This window comes from Triturus cristatus, chromosome 6 (assembly GCF_964204655.1).
Source record: "Triturus cristatus chromosome 6, aTriCri1.1, whole genome shotgun sequence".
Taxonomy (NCBI): domain Eukaryota; kingdom Metazoa; phylum Chordata; class Amphibia; order Caudata; family Salamandridae; genus Triturus; species Triturus cristatus.
Genome location: NC_140589.1, coordinates 1,543,963,102 through 1,543,976,908, shown reverse-complemented (window position 1 = coordinate 1,543,976,908; position 13,807 = coordinate 1,543,963,102). Strand labels below are relative to the sequence as shown.

General features: G+C 43.2%; 1 protein-coding gene across 1 annotated transcript in view; it reads right to left on the bottom strand.

The window, feature by feature from the left end:
• LOC146821647 (uncharacterized) overlaps positions 1–13,807 on the bottom strand; it is a 1,582,729-nt gene that overhangs the window by 359,064 nt on the left and 1,209,858 nt on the right. Inside the window, exon 27 of the mRNA XM_085609888.1 lies at positions 3,977–4,039. Within this exon, the coding sequence (XP_085466014.1) occupies positions 3,977–4,039 (63 nt within the window). The remainder of the gene's footprint in view (positions 1–3,976; positions 4,040–13,807) is intronic.

Sequence of the window (13,807 nt, the reverse complement as noted above, 5' to 3'; positions counted from 1 at the left end):
GTAACAAACCTGGTCATGTTTGGTATCAAACATGTTTGATTCATGCCCCCCACACTGCAGGCAGTGTGGGAGGTATGATTCCATGCACCTTTAAAGCTCCTCTGGGATGCCTTCAAATCTCCCGGTACCAGTCTTCCAGAACCGGACAGCAAGCTAGGGCTGCTGCCGACCAGAGACAAGTTTCTGCCCTCCTGCTGCTGAGCCAAGCTCGAGCAGGTGAAGGCAGAACAAATAATATTCTGTCACAGGGAGGTGTGACCACCTCACAGACAGTGTTTAGTGTATTGGGGCAGGTTGGGGGTGCTTGCCAGCGCCACCTGGTGCCCTCCTTGCATACTCCAGTTCAAACCAGTTCAGGGAGCTGCTGGCTCCCGCTCTGGTGTGAAACTGGACAAAGGTCTTGGGAGTATCCTCCCCACAGTCCAGCTCCTCCTTTGGGAGGGACCCCTGAATCGTCCCAACCCTTTCACAAGGGTACTTAGGGGCTTACATGTGGGTATGTCCCTAGATTCGTCATGGGACAAGATTCATATCACATTCCACTTCAACTTCGACTATCTGGACACTCTGGACTTCGTTTAAGGAACCAAGGGGAATATTCCTGCTGCTCCTGGTCTCCTCGTCCTGCTGGTCTTCTGCAAAGTCTGTGTACGTGCTCCTTACTGATTCTTCACCAGGCCTGTGGAACTCCAAGAAACCTGAATGAATCTCCCTTGGAGTGAAGGAGTCCCTCCCCTGCATCTGCAGGCACCGCAACGCAGCTGACCAGTCTGCTGACCCTGGGCTCCCAAGGACTCCGAAAGGCTCAGCAACACAGGTGGTGGTTCTACAACTCCCTCGAGACCTGCACTGTCCTCTCACCAATTATGAGGTCATTATCCTTTGTTGGAACCGCTGGAACAGAACCCCTGTGCACTGCGTTGACTTGCCGTTGCCAAGTCTTCTTGGCTCTCTCCTCCAGACATCTTCAGGCTCAAAGAAGCTCCTACCTCAAGCATCCTCTTCAGACAAGATCCTCGCCTGCATTGCATCCTCTGCACCATGGGCCTGCATCTCTTGGTGAGCTGCTCAAGGTCCTCTTGCGACTCCTGTGCCTTAGGCCTGTGGGTCCTCTTGAGGGTCTTCTTTAGCACCAGTGGGCTCCTCTGCTTGCTTGGGGCCTGCTCCGACTCACCTGCACATGGTGTGTCCCTTGGACCTTGCTGGACCCGACACTGCATCCTTTTCGTTAACTTCGTAGGTTGCCTCTGCCCAGGCTTGATGGTGCCCTTGCCGGACACTGACCCCTTGGTGCTCAACATCTGACATAGGATTGTTGGTATCCGGTTCCTGGTTGTCATCAGCATCGCCTGGTCCACACAGCTGCAACTCAAAAGACACCATCAACTTCTCCTGCATTCCTGACATCAGTGGGCATTCATCTTCCGTGTCTTCTGGTCACTCCTGAGTGTCCCCTTGACTTGCAGGTACCTCTCAACCTGAATCCACCTATGGGTTCCACCCGACTCCTTCGTCTTCTTCTTCAGTGGCATTTTTCCTGCAGTCCTCCATTGTGGTCCACGGCGGTTTCCGATGTCACTTGTCACCTATGCACCCGGCTCCCCTGGTATAGGTATTCTGGATCCTGGGTTATCCACAGGTGGGTTGACTCTTCAACCTTCCATCTTCCATGGAGTGTCTTTGGGGTCCACTGAGAAAGGACCTTTTTCTTAAAAACTGCAACGGGACTTACCCATTGACTAACATTGAGCATGTCATGCTCCCACTCTGCACACGACCTCTGTGGGATTCCTAGATACTCACCTTGGGTGGTTACTTTGGTCGCCATCTCTTCTACATCTTCTGGGTCCATTATTGACTTGAGTCATGGTTCTCATTCCACTATTTTGGTATATGGTTTGGCCTCCCCCTGGAGACCACTGTATATTTGTGCTTCTTATGAGCTCTATTTCCAAAATATTGTGTGTATCGTGTTAGTATCTCCGGGTAGGAGAAAATACATTGTGTTATTGAGTGTCTGTAATAAAATACCTATTTTTATAACTTCACTGTGTTATTCTTTTTCACATAATCCATACCATAAGATTACGAACTGGTAAAGCAAGCTACATTACACTTCTTCTGGACTAAGCCTGAAGGCTGCTCTCCACAGCTACCACTTAGAGAGCTTTCTAAGGTTGTCTAAGACCACTAAAATCACCATAAGGTTCATCTGGACTGTTGCAGGGTGCCACACTTACATTAGTGAGCACCATATACCAAGCCAGCTTCTCACAAAAAGCAAATAAATAGCACATGAATGCAAGATGTCATATCACATCTTTTTAGTGTGGGGGACGGGTCAAAGTAGCCAAATAGGATGACAAAGAGAAATTACAAAAATTAAGTGAGAGACATATGGAGTGACAGAGTGCAAATTACGAAGGAAAATGCATGCAAAGAAGAAAACTATAGAGAAAGAAAGAATAATACAACAAAAGCACCAAGAAGAATAGAAAGAAGTAAAGAAAGGTGTTAAGGATGGAAAAGAGAGCTTCAAGAAAAAAGAAAGGATGGAACAAAAATAAAAACTGGAAGAAGGGAAATAAATAAATTAGAAAGATACTATGGAATGATGGAAATAAGGAAAGAAATAGGCAAAGAAGGAAATGAATATAACGTATATCAGAGCATCTGCTCTAAATAGGGTGGATGGTCTGATGTACCTACATAGAGGAGTCCAACTCTGTTGAGCCATCGGAGTAAGGTTTCCAGTGACAGGCAGCTGAGGCACCACCATAGGAAACATAACAGTCTGTCTGTTTGTGGCAAAATATACTTTCCACCAAACTCTAAGTCTGGCCCATAATCTCTTTCATGTGTAATTTACAGGAAAAAATGTTTTTGTGGGAAATCTGTATGGTGTAATATTAATGAAAGTCTTGGCTTAACAGAACCCGTACATTTTCTGCTGTAGTTCTAAGTTCTTTATCTTTTCATAACTTACTACCAGTTACTAAGGTTAATATACTGAATTTATGTATATGTACTGTTTTTAAGCAAGTAACCTCCTATTGAAAAGAAGTTTCTAAGTTAACTTTGAACTCTTGGTAGAATGGCACTCGTGCTAACCACAGAATTGATCCTGTTTCTGCTCTTTATGTTACCTCAAACAGACCTTTTTTGGTTGACTTTAACAAAATGTCTGTCTCATAAAGAGGCGTACAATATCATTACTGTATGGCTAAGTGATATTTTTGATCAGCCATGATTATTATGTTTTCATATTATACTTTTTATTTGATAAATATTTATGATATGCCACTGATAGTTTCCGTTCTGTGTAATAAGATATATCTTATATGTATTGAAATAATTTAGTAAAATATTACGTGAATCTCTTTGTCATCATCTCCTCCTTCGGATGTGTTTTTTTCTATACCTTTTCCTTTGCTCCTTTGTCCCTTAAACCTTTCTTTCTGAGAAATATTATATATCTTATATGTATTGTGATCATTTAACAAAATATTAAGCATATCCATTTATCATCGTCTTCTTTCTGTGCTTTCATCTTCTATTCCCTTTTTTCTGTTCCTTGTTTTTCTTCACTTTCTCTCTTCATTTTACTCATAAGGAGTAGAGTCTTTCTATTAATCTACTACTGGGAAGAATATTTACATTTGTTCTATGCTAACATATGATATTATAACTTTTAAGATATACTATGTAAAATATATTCACTATATGTATTACAGAATGCATTTCCATATTTAAGTAATGATTTTTATTAACCAAATTTTGCAGGATTTTCGTAATATTTTCTCAAATTGATTGCTAAGTAAATCACCATATTGTTTCTATAAATGTCTCTAAAACCACATACAATTGTTAAACTGAAAAAATAAAATAAGATTTGCCTAATTTAATAATGTCAAATAAATTACATTTATTCTAACCAAGCTATTTTTCACAAGACTGGAATTTTCCCTGTACTTACTTTGTTTTCCGGTTATTGCAACTGAGGGATTAGCCTGTAAAGCGGACTTTGTTGGGGCTAAAACTGAATGGAAATAGAGAGCATTAAAGAGTTAAATATAAAGCCATTGTCTAATAATAAGCATGTATGTCATTTCTTTATCACAAAAGGAATTAGAATCCTACTTACAAACAGTAAGGAATGGAAAAAGCACACATTATGTATCACATAATTGCAGTTATCTAAAAACTACACAATGTACACGTTCAAGACAACAATCACATTTACTTCCTACACATTGTATAATTTTTAGGTCCAGTCTAGACAATGCTTGAACTGTCTAGCCAGCCTTATGTTTTCCCCAAAAAATTACAATACAGATACACAACTTTCTCCATCCGTTGGTCTGTTCAAGTGCAATTTACATTTTGCTTTTGCCCACCAGATGATACAGCATTTGCAATGGATCAAAGTTGTACTTATTTTTGTTGCAAACATACATGTGCCACCTTTACAAGCCTACATTATTACTTTTTTTGGTTTTACACTTGTAATTCTTCTTTGTGTGGGTTTAGAAAATAAATACATTCATAACATGCTTGCCGAGGTCACATCCATTGGTTTTGATTATGCTGTTATTGCATACATTTTACCATGTCTGACTTAGTTAATAACCCAGGAAACTGGAAAATACCCTATATATTCCAAAGCACAGCTATATACAGGCCTTTTGAATGGGATAGATATCATAAGTGTGACATCTCTTTGAGAGAAATAAAAAGATTTATCTCAAAGGCAGGGCTCTCTTCATTTGGTGTTTGTATATTTAATAAGGAACAAAGTAAATATGAAGACATTGCACTTCTAATGTCATATCGAAGATCACTGTGTTACTTCTAGGCCAAATCATTTAAAAAAAACATTTATTTTTATTATTATGATGCATAGTACAGGCATATACAAAAATAGGACTATAAATCTTGACAATGGCAATACTGAACAATTTCAGCAGATAAAGACTGATGCTAAGATATAACATATATGTACACGCCATAACATTTACAAAGGCCAAGTCCAATTTTAATAACTCCCAACCGGAACATTTACCTGCTGTGTCTTTTACTTCGTCTTCCCATACCTAGCACTATGACATGTGAGCATTCATCTCATGTCCTTCAAACCACTAGAGAGTCATCAAACCATGGGAGGAACTGAGGGGTTTGAGGGCGCCGAGGTCAGAGCATTGTGGCAGGGGGAGGCAAGTGGGGTAAGTGTCTTCGAAAGGTAGTGGGGTGATCCTACATGGGTGGTGGGTGGAGTAGAGGCATTCTGGGTAGGTGGTGTGGAATGTGCCCCTGACAACAAATAAGTGTGGAGGGGATGCCAAATATCCTTAGGCCTGGAACAGTGAGTTTGGAGTGAGGCATACAGCTTGCTGGTAGTGTCACAATGGGCCAGGATCGCAATCCAGTTTGAAATGGTTGGGGTGGCAAATGTCCAAATGAAGGGCAATCTCCCATCTGTCAAGTAGCATGGCCATCGCCATATATTGAAGGATGCCTCTTGGGAGGTCCTGCACATAACCCAACAAAGCCATTAGTTTCCACCATCTGTGTCAGACAAAAAAAACTCCACCCAGTAGCATGCAATATGTCTGCCAGTCCGGGTCATATGTAGAAAGAAATCTACAATGTGGCATTGGTGGGCTGCAAGGGCAGGCATGCACTATAGAGTTTAGACACCAATCTATCATGAGTGTAAGTGGTGCAAACTCCTCAGGCGCTAATGGATAAGATGGGATCTACTCACGGAGTGTGCTGTGTATATGTTGAAATACAAAGCGGTCCATCATCGTCGCTGGAGCCATCTGGGAATCTTTGAAGCGGGAAGGGGCATGACCATCGGGAAATAGGTTGCCGAATTTATGAATATTTTAGTGTTTCAGGGTAAGCCTAACCAGTGTCTCATTGGTAATAGGGAACCACAGGTTGCTGGCAACTACCAAAGAAGGGGAATCCAGCAATGTGACTTTCAGCATGCGGTGGATAGCGGCTTCATGTTAGTGGTGTCCACTGGGAGGCCGCTCTGCAGTATAGATTCTAAGTGCACTGGGGCAGCCAGATCAATCTCCGGCCTGGTGTACGGGAGCCTGGCATCTCTATGGAACCAGTGGTGAGTGTAATGGCACTGTGCTGCTACATAATACAGCTGGAAATGTGGTACACGTAACCCACCCCGTTCATATGGTAGGAGTAGTGTGTCACAGCCAATGCAGGGACGCTTACCGGCCCAGATGAGCTTCAACAGAATTTCCCGTAATGTAATGAAAAAGGCGTTGTTCAGAGGGATCAGATTATTTTGGAATAAATATAATAAAACAAGGAAGAAGCACCATTTTGATGATAGCGATGCGTCCAGCAATGGAGAGTGGGAGGCGTATCCAGCTTTCCACCTGATCAGTGTCAGAACCATTACCGACAAGAAACCTTCTATCTGCACTATCAGTGCCCATCAACCAATGAGAAACAAAAAGATCCTAAGAACTCTGACTTGGAGCAAGGCCTGGGAAGTATGGAACCTTAAGATGGCCGACGCTCTGGGGGAGTTAGCGTTCTAGTCTTTCTCATTGTTCCAGAACTCTATGAGAAGCGCGCAACTTAGAACGTTGGCGCACTTCACCTGAACCCGTCACCCTAGCAGCAACCTTGAGTCCGAGTTAGTTTTAGTGAGGGCATTTCCCGTAGTTTCCTGACAGGAAGAGTTTCCAATTACGCTTACCTAGAACCGTAGCAGTTTCGGAATTCGTGTCTGCGTGTTAAGTTTCACCTCGAGCCTACCGCTCCTGAGGTAGTGTTCGGCTGGAGCTCATGCGCAGTTCAAGAAAGAGTCTGGAGTTCCGCTACAGAAAACCCGTCATCTGTTTGAAGGAGGAGAACCTTCGTCTGAGAGTCACGCGTCAGTGAGGCGCGTCTGTTCCAATTGTTGAGAGACATTTAACTGGAGAGTCAGTGAAGAGTTCGAAGTTCCATGAGAAGCACCAGAGCTAAGTTTTGAGTCTAAGTCACACCGTGTAAATGTTATGATGTAAATAAGGAATAGTGTTGTAGTACTACCCAAGTTCATCTATCTACGAACTGTTCCTGTGAAAAAGAAAAAGAATATTAGAAATTGATACATTCCTGAGAGTAAAAGATAGGTATGACGTAGTTTTAGGGAGTTAAATAGATCGTTGTGAGGTATAAGAAAAGACCACTAACTTTTGTGTTAACATTAGGAACTATTAGAAGAGAGATACGGAGCAGAAAAAATAGCTGTCCAATAGAAGAGAAGCAACACTGGGTTTACAAGCTGGTATGTAGAAAGGGCTATAATATAAGACTAAAGGTTATTAAGAGGAAGGAGATTAAATAGAACTAATAAGTCTAATGTTTATTCAGCCTCCTGAATGATCTAACCAGAAGCCAGTTAAACGGAAAGAAGACCCAACAGGAAGCAGTCAACCAGTGGCAGTCTCTTCTCTTCTCTTCTCTTTTGTTATTTTATCCAATCCCCCTACCCCCTCCGGAGAAGGCATTAACGCATCTTTTCATAGTGCTGCGTTGGTGGTTCTTGGAGGTGGTGTTGGGAAAAGGCATCTCTGTTCCTGCGCAAGAAAGAAAGGGCTTCTGACAGAGTGAAGTGCCCACGTATTGATTGCGCCCGAACAGAATGGCTGAAGGTTTGGAGTTGCAAAAATTAGGAGAGGTCTTGCACATAATACAAAAAGAAGTAGCCGCAGTTAGGGATGAAAACAGGGGTTTGAGACAGGAGGTAATGGACACCAGGAGGGAAACAGTCGAGCTGGCAGCTAAGATTTCCAGTTTTAATCCGACATCCAGTTTGAAATTCCCAGACACAGAAGGTGAACACTCCACTTCTAGTGTAGCCACACATGTAGTCCATTTTCTTTCTCCTGTTATTCCTCTAGCCCCCCCAGAAAGATTCAGTGGTGATCCTCAGAAGGCTCAAATCTTTTTGACGCAATGCTCCCTGCACTTCATGTGTCGTCCTTCGATTTTTCCAGACGCACAGTCCCGTGTGGCCTTTATTTTGTCATACCTTAGCGGAGATGCCGCTAGTTGGTCCATGCCCTTAGTCACTAGAGACGATGCTCTTCTTTATCACTTCGAAGATTTCAAAAAAGAATTTTTGAGGATATTTGATCGCCGAAAGATATCTCAAGCCACAGACAATGAACTTTTAGAATTAAAGCAGGGGAACAAGGATCTTGTAGCATATCTAGCTCAATACAATAAGTTGGTGGTAGAAACGGACTGGCTGGAATGTAAAAGAGCAGCAGTCTTCTATCGTGGATTAAAAGACGAATTGAAGGATGTTTTGGCCCAAATTCCAAATCGACCTACCGACGTTTCAGCCTTAATCGATTTGGTTTTGGAAATAGATTTTCGTCAAAGTGAGAGGAGGGGTGAAAAGCGAAAGGATTTCAAATTTAGTATACCGAGATTCGACAGAACTAAGAATGACTCAACGAAAGTACCAGACAGTCAATCTGGAACCGAGCCCATGCAGATTGGAGTGGTTCGGGGTCCTCTGACCAAGGAGAAGAAGGAGAGGAGACAACAGAATAATTTGTGCCTGTATTGTGGAGGAAGTGGACACTTCGTCAGAATTTGTCCCAAAAAGCCAAAAATGTTCTCAAAGGAGAAGGAAAACTCCACGCACCACCAATAGGAGGAGTTGGGTTGGTAGGTGCTGAGGATAAGGCAACTCCAGAAGAACATCATATCGCGAACACTTTACAGTCTTCATCTCCCCACCTTGTAATTTCAATGAAAATAAAGTTCAGGAATGTCATTTTAACTGAGGTGTCAGTTATGATTGATTCAGGGGCAACAGGAAACTTCTGCGATATCAAATATGCAGCCAGCGTCGGACTAAGACCCATCTTGAAGTCAAGAAGTGAACCAGTAAGAGCCGTGGATGGAACTAATCTTTCCTCCGGACCGATCACTAGTCACACGGAACAAGTAGAGTTGACCTTTCAAGAGGAACATCGCGAACTCATCCAGTTCAATTTGATCGATGCTCCTCAGTTCCAGATTATATTGGGCCTGCCGTGGTTAACGGAACACAATCCAAGCATCGATTGGGGAGCGAGAACTGTGAGCATGAATTCTGAATTCTGTAAGGGCAACTGTTTTGACCATCTCGTGGAAACTAAGGGATCAGGACCAGCAACCTCTTTGAGTGAACAAGAAATTTCTGTGTGTGTGATCCACACTGGTGAAATACCATCTGAATATAAGGAATTCGAGGAAGTGTTCAACGAGATAGAGGCAGAGAAGTTACCGCCACATCGGCCATTTGACTGCAGGATAGATCTGGAGCCAGGCGCTCAATTACCATGTAGCCGAGTGTATGCCTTGACAGAGAAAGAGAATGAACACTTGAAGGAATACATTGGGAAATACTTGGCCAACGGATTTATCCGTCCATCTCAGTCTCCGGTCTCCTCCCCTTTATTCTTTGTGCCCAAAAAAGAAGGCGAGTTAAGAACCTGTATTGACTATCGAGCCATTAACAAAGTTACCATCAAGAATCGGTACCCTCTTCCTCTCATCTCTGTATTGTTAGACCAGGTAAAGGAGGCACAGATTTACACGAAACTAGACCTGCGAGGGGCATACCACTTGATCCGGGTTCGGGAAGGGGACGAGTGGAAAACGGCATTCCGAACAAAGCTAGGTTTGTACGAGTACCAGGTCATGCCTTACGGCTTATGCAACGCACCAGCAGCCTTCCAACATTTTATAAATAGTGTCTTGAGTGAGTATATCGATCAATGCGTCATAGTATATATCGACAATATATTGATTTACTCCAGAACAGAACAAGAACATCCAGGCCAGGTGAAGAAAATTCTACAAAAATTGAAGGAGAACCACTTGTATGTTAAATTGGAAAAGTGTGCATTTAGTGTAAAAGAGGTGGAATTTCTTGGATTCGTGCTCACGCCGTCTGGAATCACGATGGACATTAAGAAGGTTAAGGCAGTTCTAGAATGGAAATCTCCAAGTTGTGTGAAAGAATTGCAAAGCTTCATTGGTTTTGCCAATTTTTACCGGAGGTTTGTGAATGAATTTTCACACAAGCTGGTTCCTCTTACTCGATTGCTCAAAAAGGGAGTTCCTTTTGAGTGGTCCGAGGAGGCAGAAGAAGCCTTTAGGTCACTTAAAGAAGAGTTTACCTCCGCACCAATTCTATTACATCCAGACCCTAGTGAACCCTTCTATTTGGAGACGGATGCTTCGGATCTAGCAATAGGAGGAGTCCTCTCACAACGACACAAGAAAACAGGACAACTCCACCCAGTGGCTTACAGATCGAGGAAATTAACACCAGCTGAAGTTAACTACACCATCACAGAAAAAGAGCTACTGGCGATCAAGGACGCTTTCCAGGAGTGGAGACACTATCTATTGGGAGCGAGACATACCGTGACCGTGTTCACAGACCATAGGAACCTAAAATTCCTGAAGTCTGCAAAAACCCTTACCCCGAGACAGCTGAGATGGTCGTTGTATTTCGCGGATTTTGACTTTGTGATCACTTTCCGACCAGGAACTAAGAATGGGAAGGCTGATGCCCTGTCAAGATTAAAAATGGAAAAGCTTGAAAGCGACCAAGAATCAAAGACAATCATTCCCGAACACCAAATACTTGGGGCGGTGAGTCAAGAAACCTTCGAGGAAAGGGTAGCTGGAGCAATGTCACAGAAAGAAATGCATGATTGGGCAGAGCAAGAACCTTTCCGAAAGATTCAACATGGACTACCTTGGCATGAAGAAAAACTGTATCTGCCTACTCTAGAGCTTCAGCAATTAGTTTTGAAGAACAATCATGAGAGCAAATTAGCCGGGCATAAGGGCATACAAAAGACTGAAGACTTGATTAAAAGAAACTATTGGTGGCCACAAATGACTAAGGACATTCACTCTCATGTGAAGGCCTGCGGGGTCTGTGCGCGAGGAAAATCGGAGAGACAGTCACCTAGGGGGTATCTCCAACCTATGCCCACACCCCCACATCCCTGGCACACGGTTACTGTAGATTTGATAGTGGACTTGCCTTCCAGTCAGGGTTTTAACACCATATTAGTATTTGTAGATGCATTCACCAAGATGGCGCATTTTGTTGCATTAAAGGGACTTCCGACAGCTAGAGAACTGGCTCACCAATTTGGCATACACATAGTGCGAGCCCATGGTGTTCCTCGAGTGATTATCTCAGATCGGGATTCACAGTTCATATCTCGCTTCTGGAAGGCCTTCATGGACAGTTTGGGAGTTGAAACCAAATATTCCACTAGCTATCACCCGGAGACAGATGGGCAAACTGAGAGAGTCAACCAGGAACTAGAACAGTATTTAAGGATGTTTTTGTTAGATCAAGAAGGGGATTGGCCAGAGTATTTGTGGGCTGCAGAGTTCGCACACAATAATGCTAAAAATGTTTCTACGGGTTTTTCCCCTTTCTATCTAAATTATGGTAGGCATCCAAATGCTTCTGTAATTGGTAAAGAAATCTCAGTCCCAGCTGTGCAGGAAATAGTACAAAATTTAGCCCAAGTCCATCAGACGGCCACTAATAACTTAATACAAGCCAAGCAGACATACAAGAAATATGCTGACAGGAAAAGAAGGGAAGGTCCTAAACTGCAAGTAGGAGACAGGGTTTGGTTAAACGCTAAAAATCTCAGACTCAAAGGAGATAGAAAATTCCAACCAAAATTTGTAGGTCCTTACCCCATAGAGAAAGTAATCAATCCAGTGACTTACCGTTTGACCTTACCACCTGAAATGAAGATTCATCCTGTGTTCCATGTTTCCTTACTAAAAGAAATATCCTCAGATGTAAGAATGGACCTCCCTCCAAAACCTGTGCACTTAGAATCAGGAGTTGAGTTTGAGATAAAAAGAATTCTAGACTCTAAGAGATCTAAAGGAACAGTTTACTATTTAGTGGACTGGAAAGGCTATGGTCCAGAGGAACGATCTTGGGAGAAATGTTCTGATGTCCATGCCCCCCGTTTGATACGATCCTTTCATCTAAAATTTCCTCGGAAGCCAAGATTGGAGGGACCTTCTTTGAGAGGGGGTACTGTCAGAACCATTACCGACAAGAAACCTTCTATCTGCACTATCAGTGCCCATCAACCAATGAGAAACAAAAAGATCCTAAGAACTCTGACTTGGAGCAAGGCCTGGGAAGTATGGAACCTTAAGATGGCCGACGCTCTGGGGGAGTTAGCGTTCTAGTCTTTCTCATTGTTCCAGAACTCTATGAGAAGCGCGCAACTTAGAACGTTGGCGCACTTCACCTGAACCCGTCACCCTAGCAGCAACCTTGAGTCCGAGTTAGTTTTAGTGAGGGCATTTCCCGTAGTTTCCTGACAGGAAGAGTTTCCAATTACGCTTACCTAGAACCGTAGCAGTTTCGGAATTCGTGTCTGCGTGTTAAGTTTCACCTCGAGCCTACCGCTCCTGAGGTAGTGTTCGGCTGGAGCTCATGCGCAGTTCAAGAAAGAGTCTGGAGTTCCGCTACAGAAAACCCGTCATCTGTTTGAAGGAGGAGAACCTTCGTCTGAGAGTCACGCGTCAGTGAGGCGCGTCTGTTCCAATTGTTGAGAGACATTTAACTGGAGAGTCAGTGAAGAGTTCGAAGTTCCATGAGAAGCACCAGAGCTAAGTTTTGAGTCTAAGTCACACCGTGTAAATGTTATGATGTAAATAAGGAATAGTGTTGTAGTACTACCCAAGTTCATCTATCTACGAACTGTTCCTGTGAAAAAGAAAAAGAATATTAGAAATTGATACATTCCTGAGAGTAAAAGATAGGTATGACGTAGTTTTAGGGAGTTAAATAGATCGTTGTGAGGTATAAGAAAAGACCACTAACTTTTGTGTTAACATTAGGAACTATTAGAAGAGAGATACGGAGCAGAAAAAATAGCTGTCCAATAGAAGAGAAGCAACACTGGGTTTACAAGCTGGTATGTAGAAGGGGCTATAATATAAGACTAAAGGTTATTAAGAGGAAGGAGATTAAATAGAACTAATAAGTCTAATGTTTATTCAGCCTCCTGAATGATCTAACCAGAAGCCAGTTAAACGGAAAGAAGACCCAACAGGAAGCAGTCAACCAGTGGCAGTCTCTTCTCTTCTCTTTTGTTATTTTATCCAATCCCCCTACCCCCTCCGGAGAAGGCATTAACGCATCTTTTCATAGTGCTGCGTTGGTGGTTCTTGGAGGTGGTGTTGGGAAAAGGCATCTCTGTTCCTGCGCAAGAAAGAAAGGGCTTCTGACAATCAGTCAGGGTGTCCCCAGGGGGACTGTAGTTCAAGTGGACCACCTGTTCATTATCACGATGTATGTGTACTCTGAGGTATTTAATTGAGCCATCACACCACTTCAAGGGAAAGTCACAATAGAACTGAGTGGTAACATCCAGATTTGGACCAATTAACAAGGAGTCTGGATTGGCTCCCAAAGCGCCCCACCTCATGCAGGGTAGGTGCCAGATTCTGTTCTGGGTAACGGATAAACAGGGAGGATGTCATCTGCATACAGAGATGCAAGCACCGGCCCGGACTGGAATTGTAGGCCATGGTGCATATGATCCTGCTGAAGGCATCGGACAAGGGGATCCATTGCTATGATGACTAGTAGGGGGGATAGCAGGCACCCCTGACGTGTGCCCCGGGTAATAGGAAACAAACAAGTGACTGATGAGTTCATTCCAAGGTGTGCTGTTGGGGAAGAATACAAGAGATTAATCAGGGAGGAGAATCC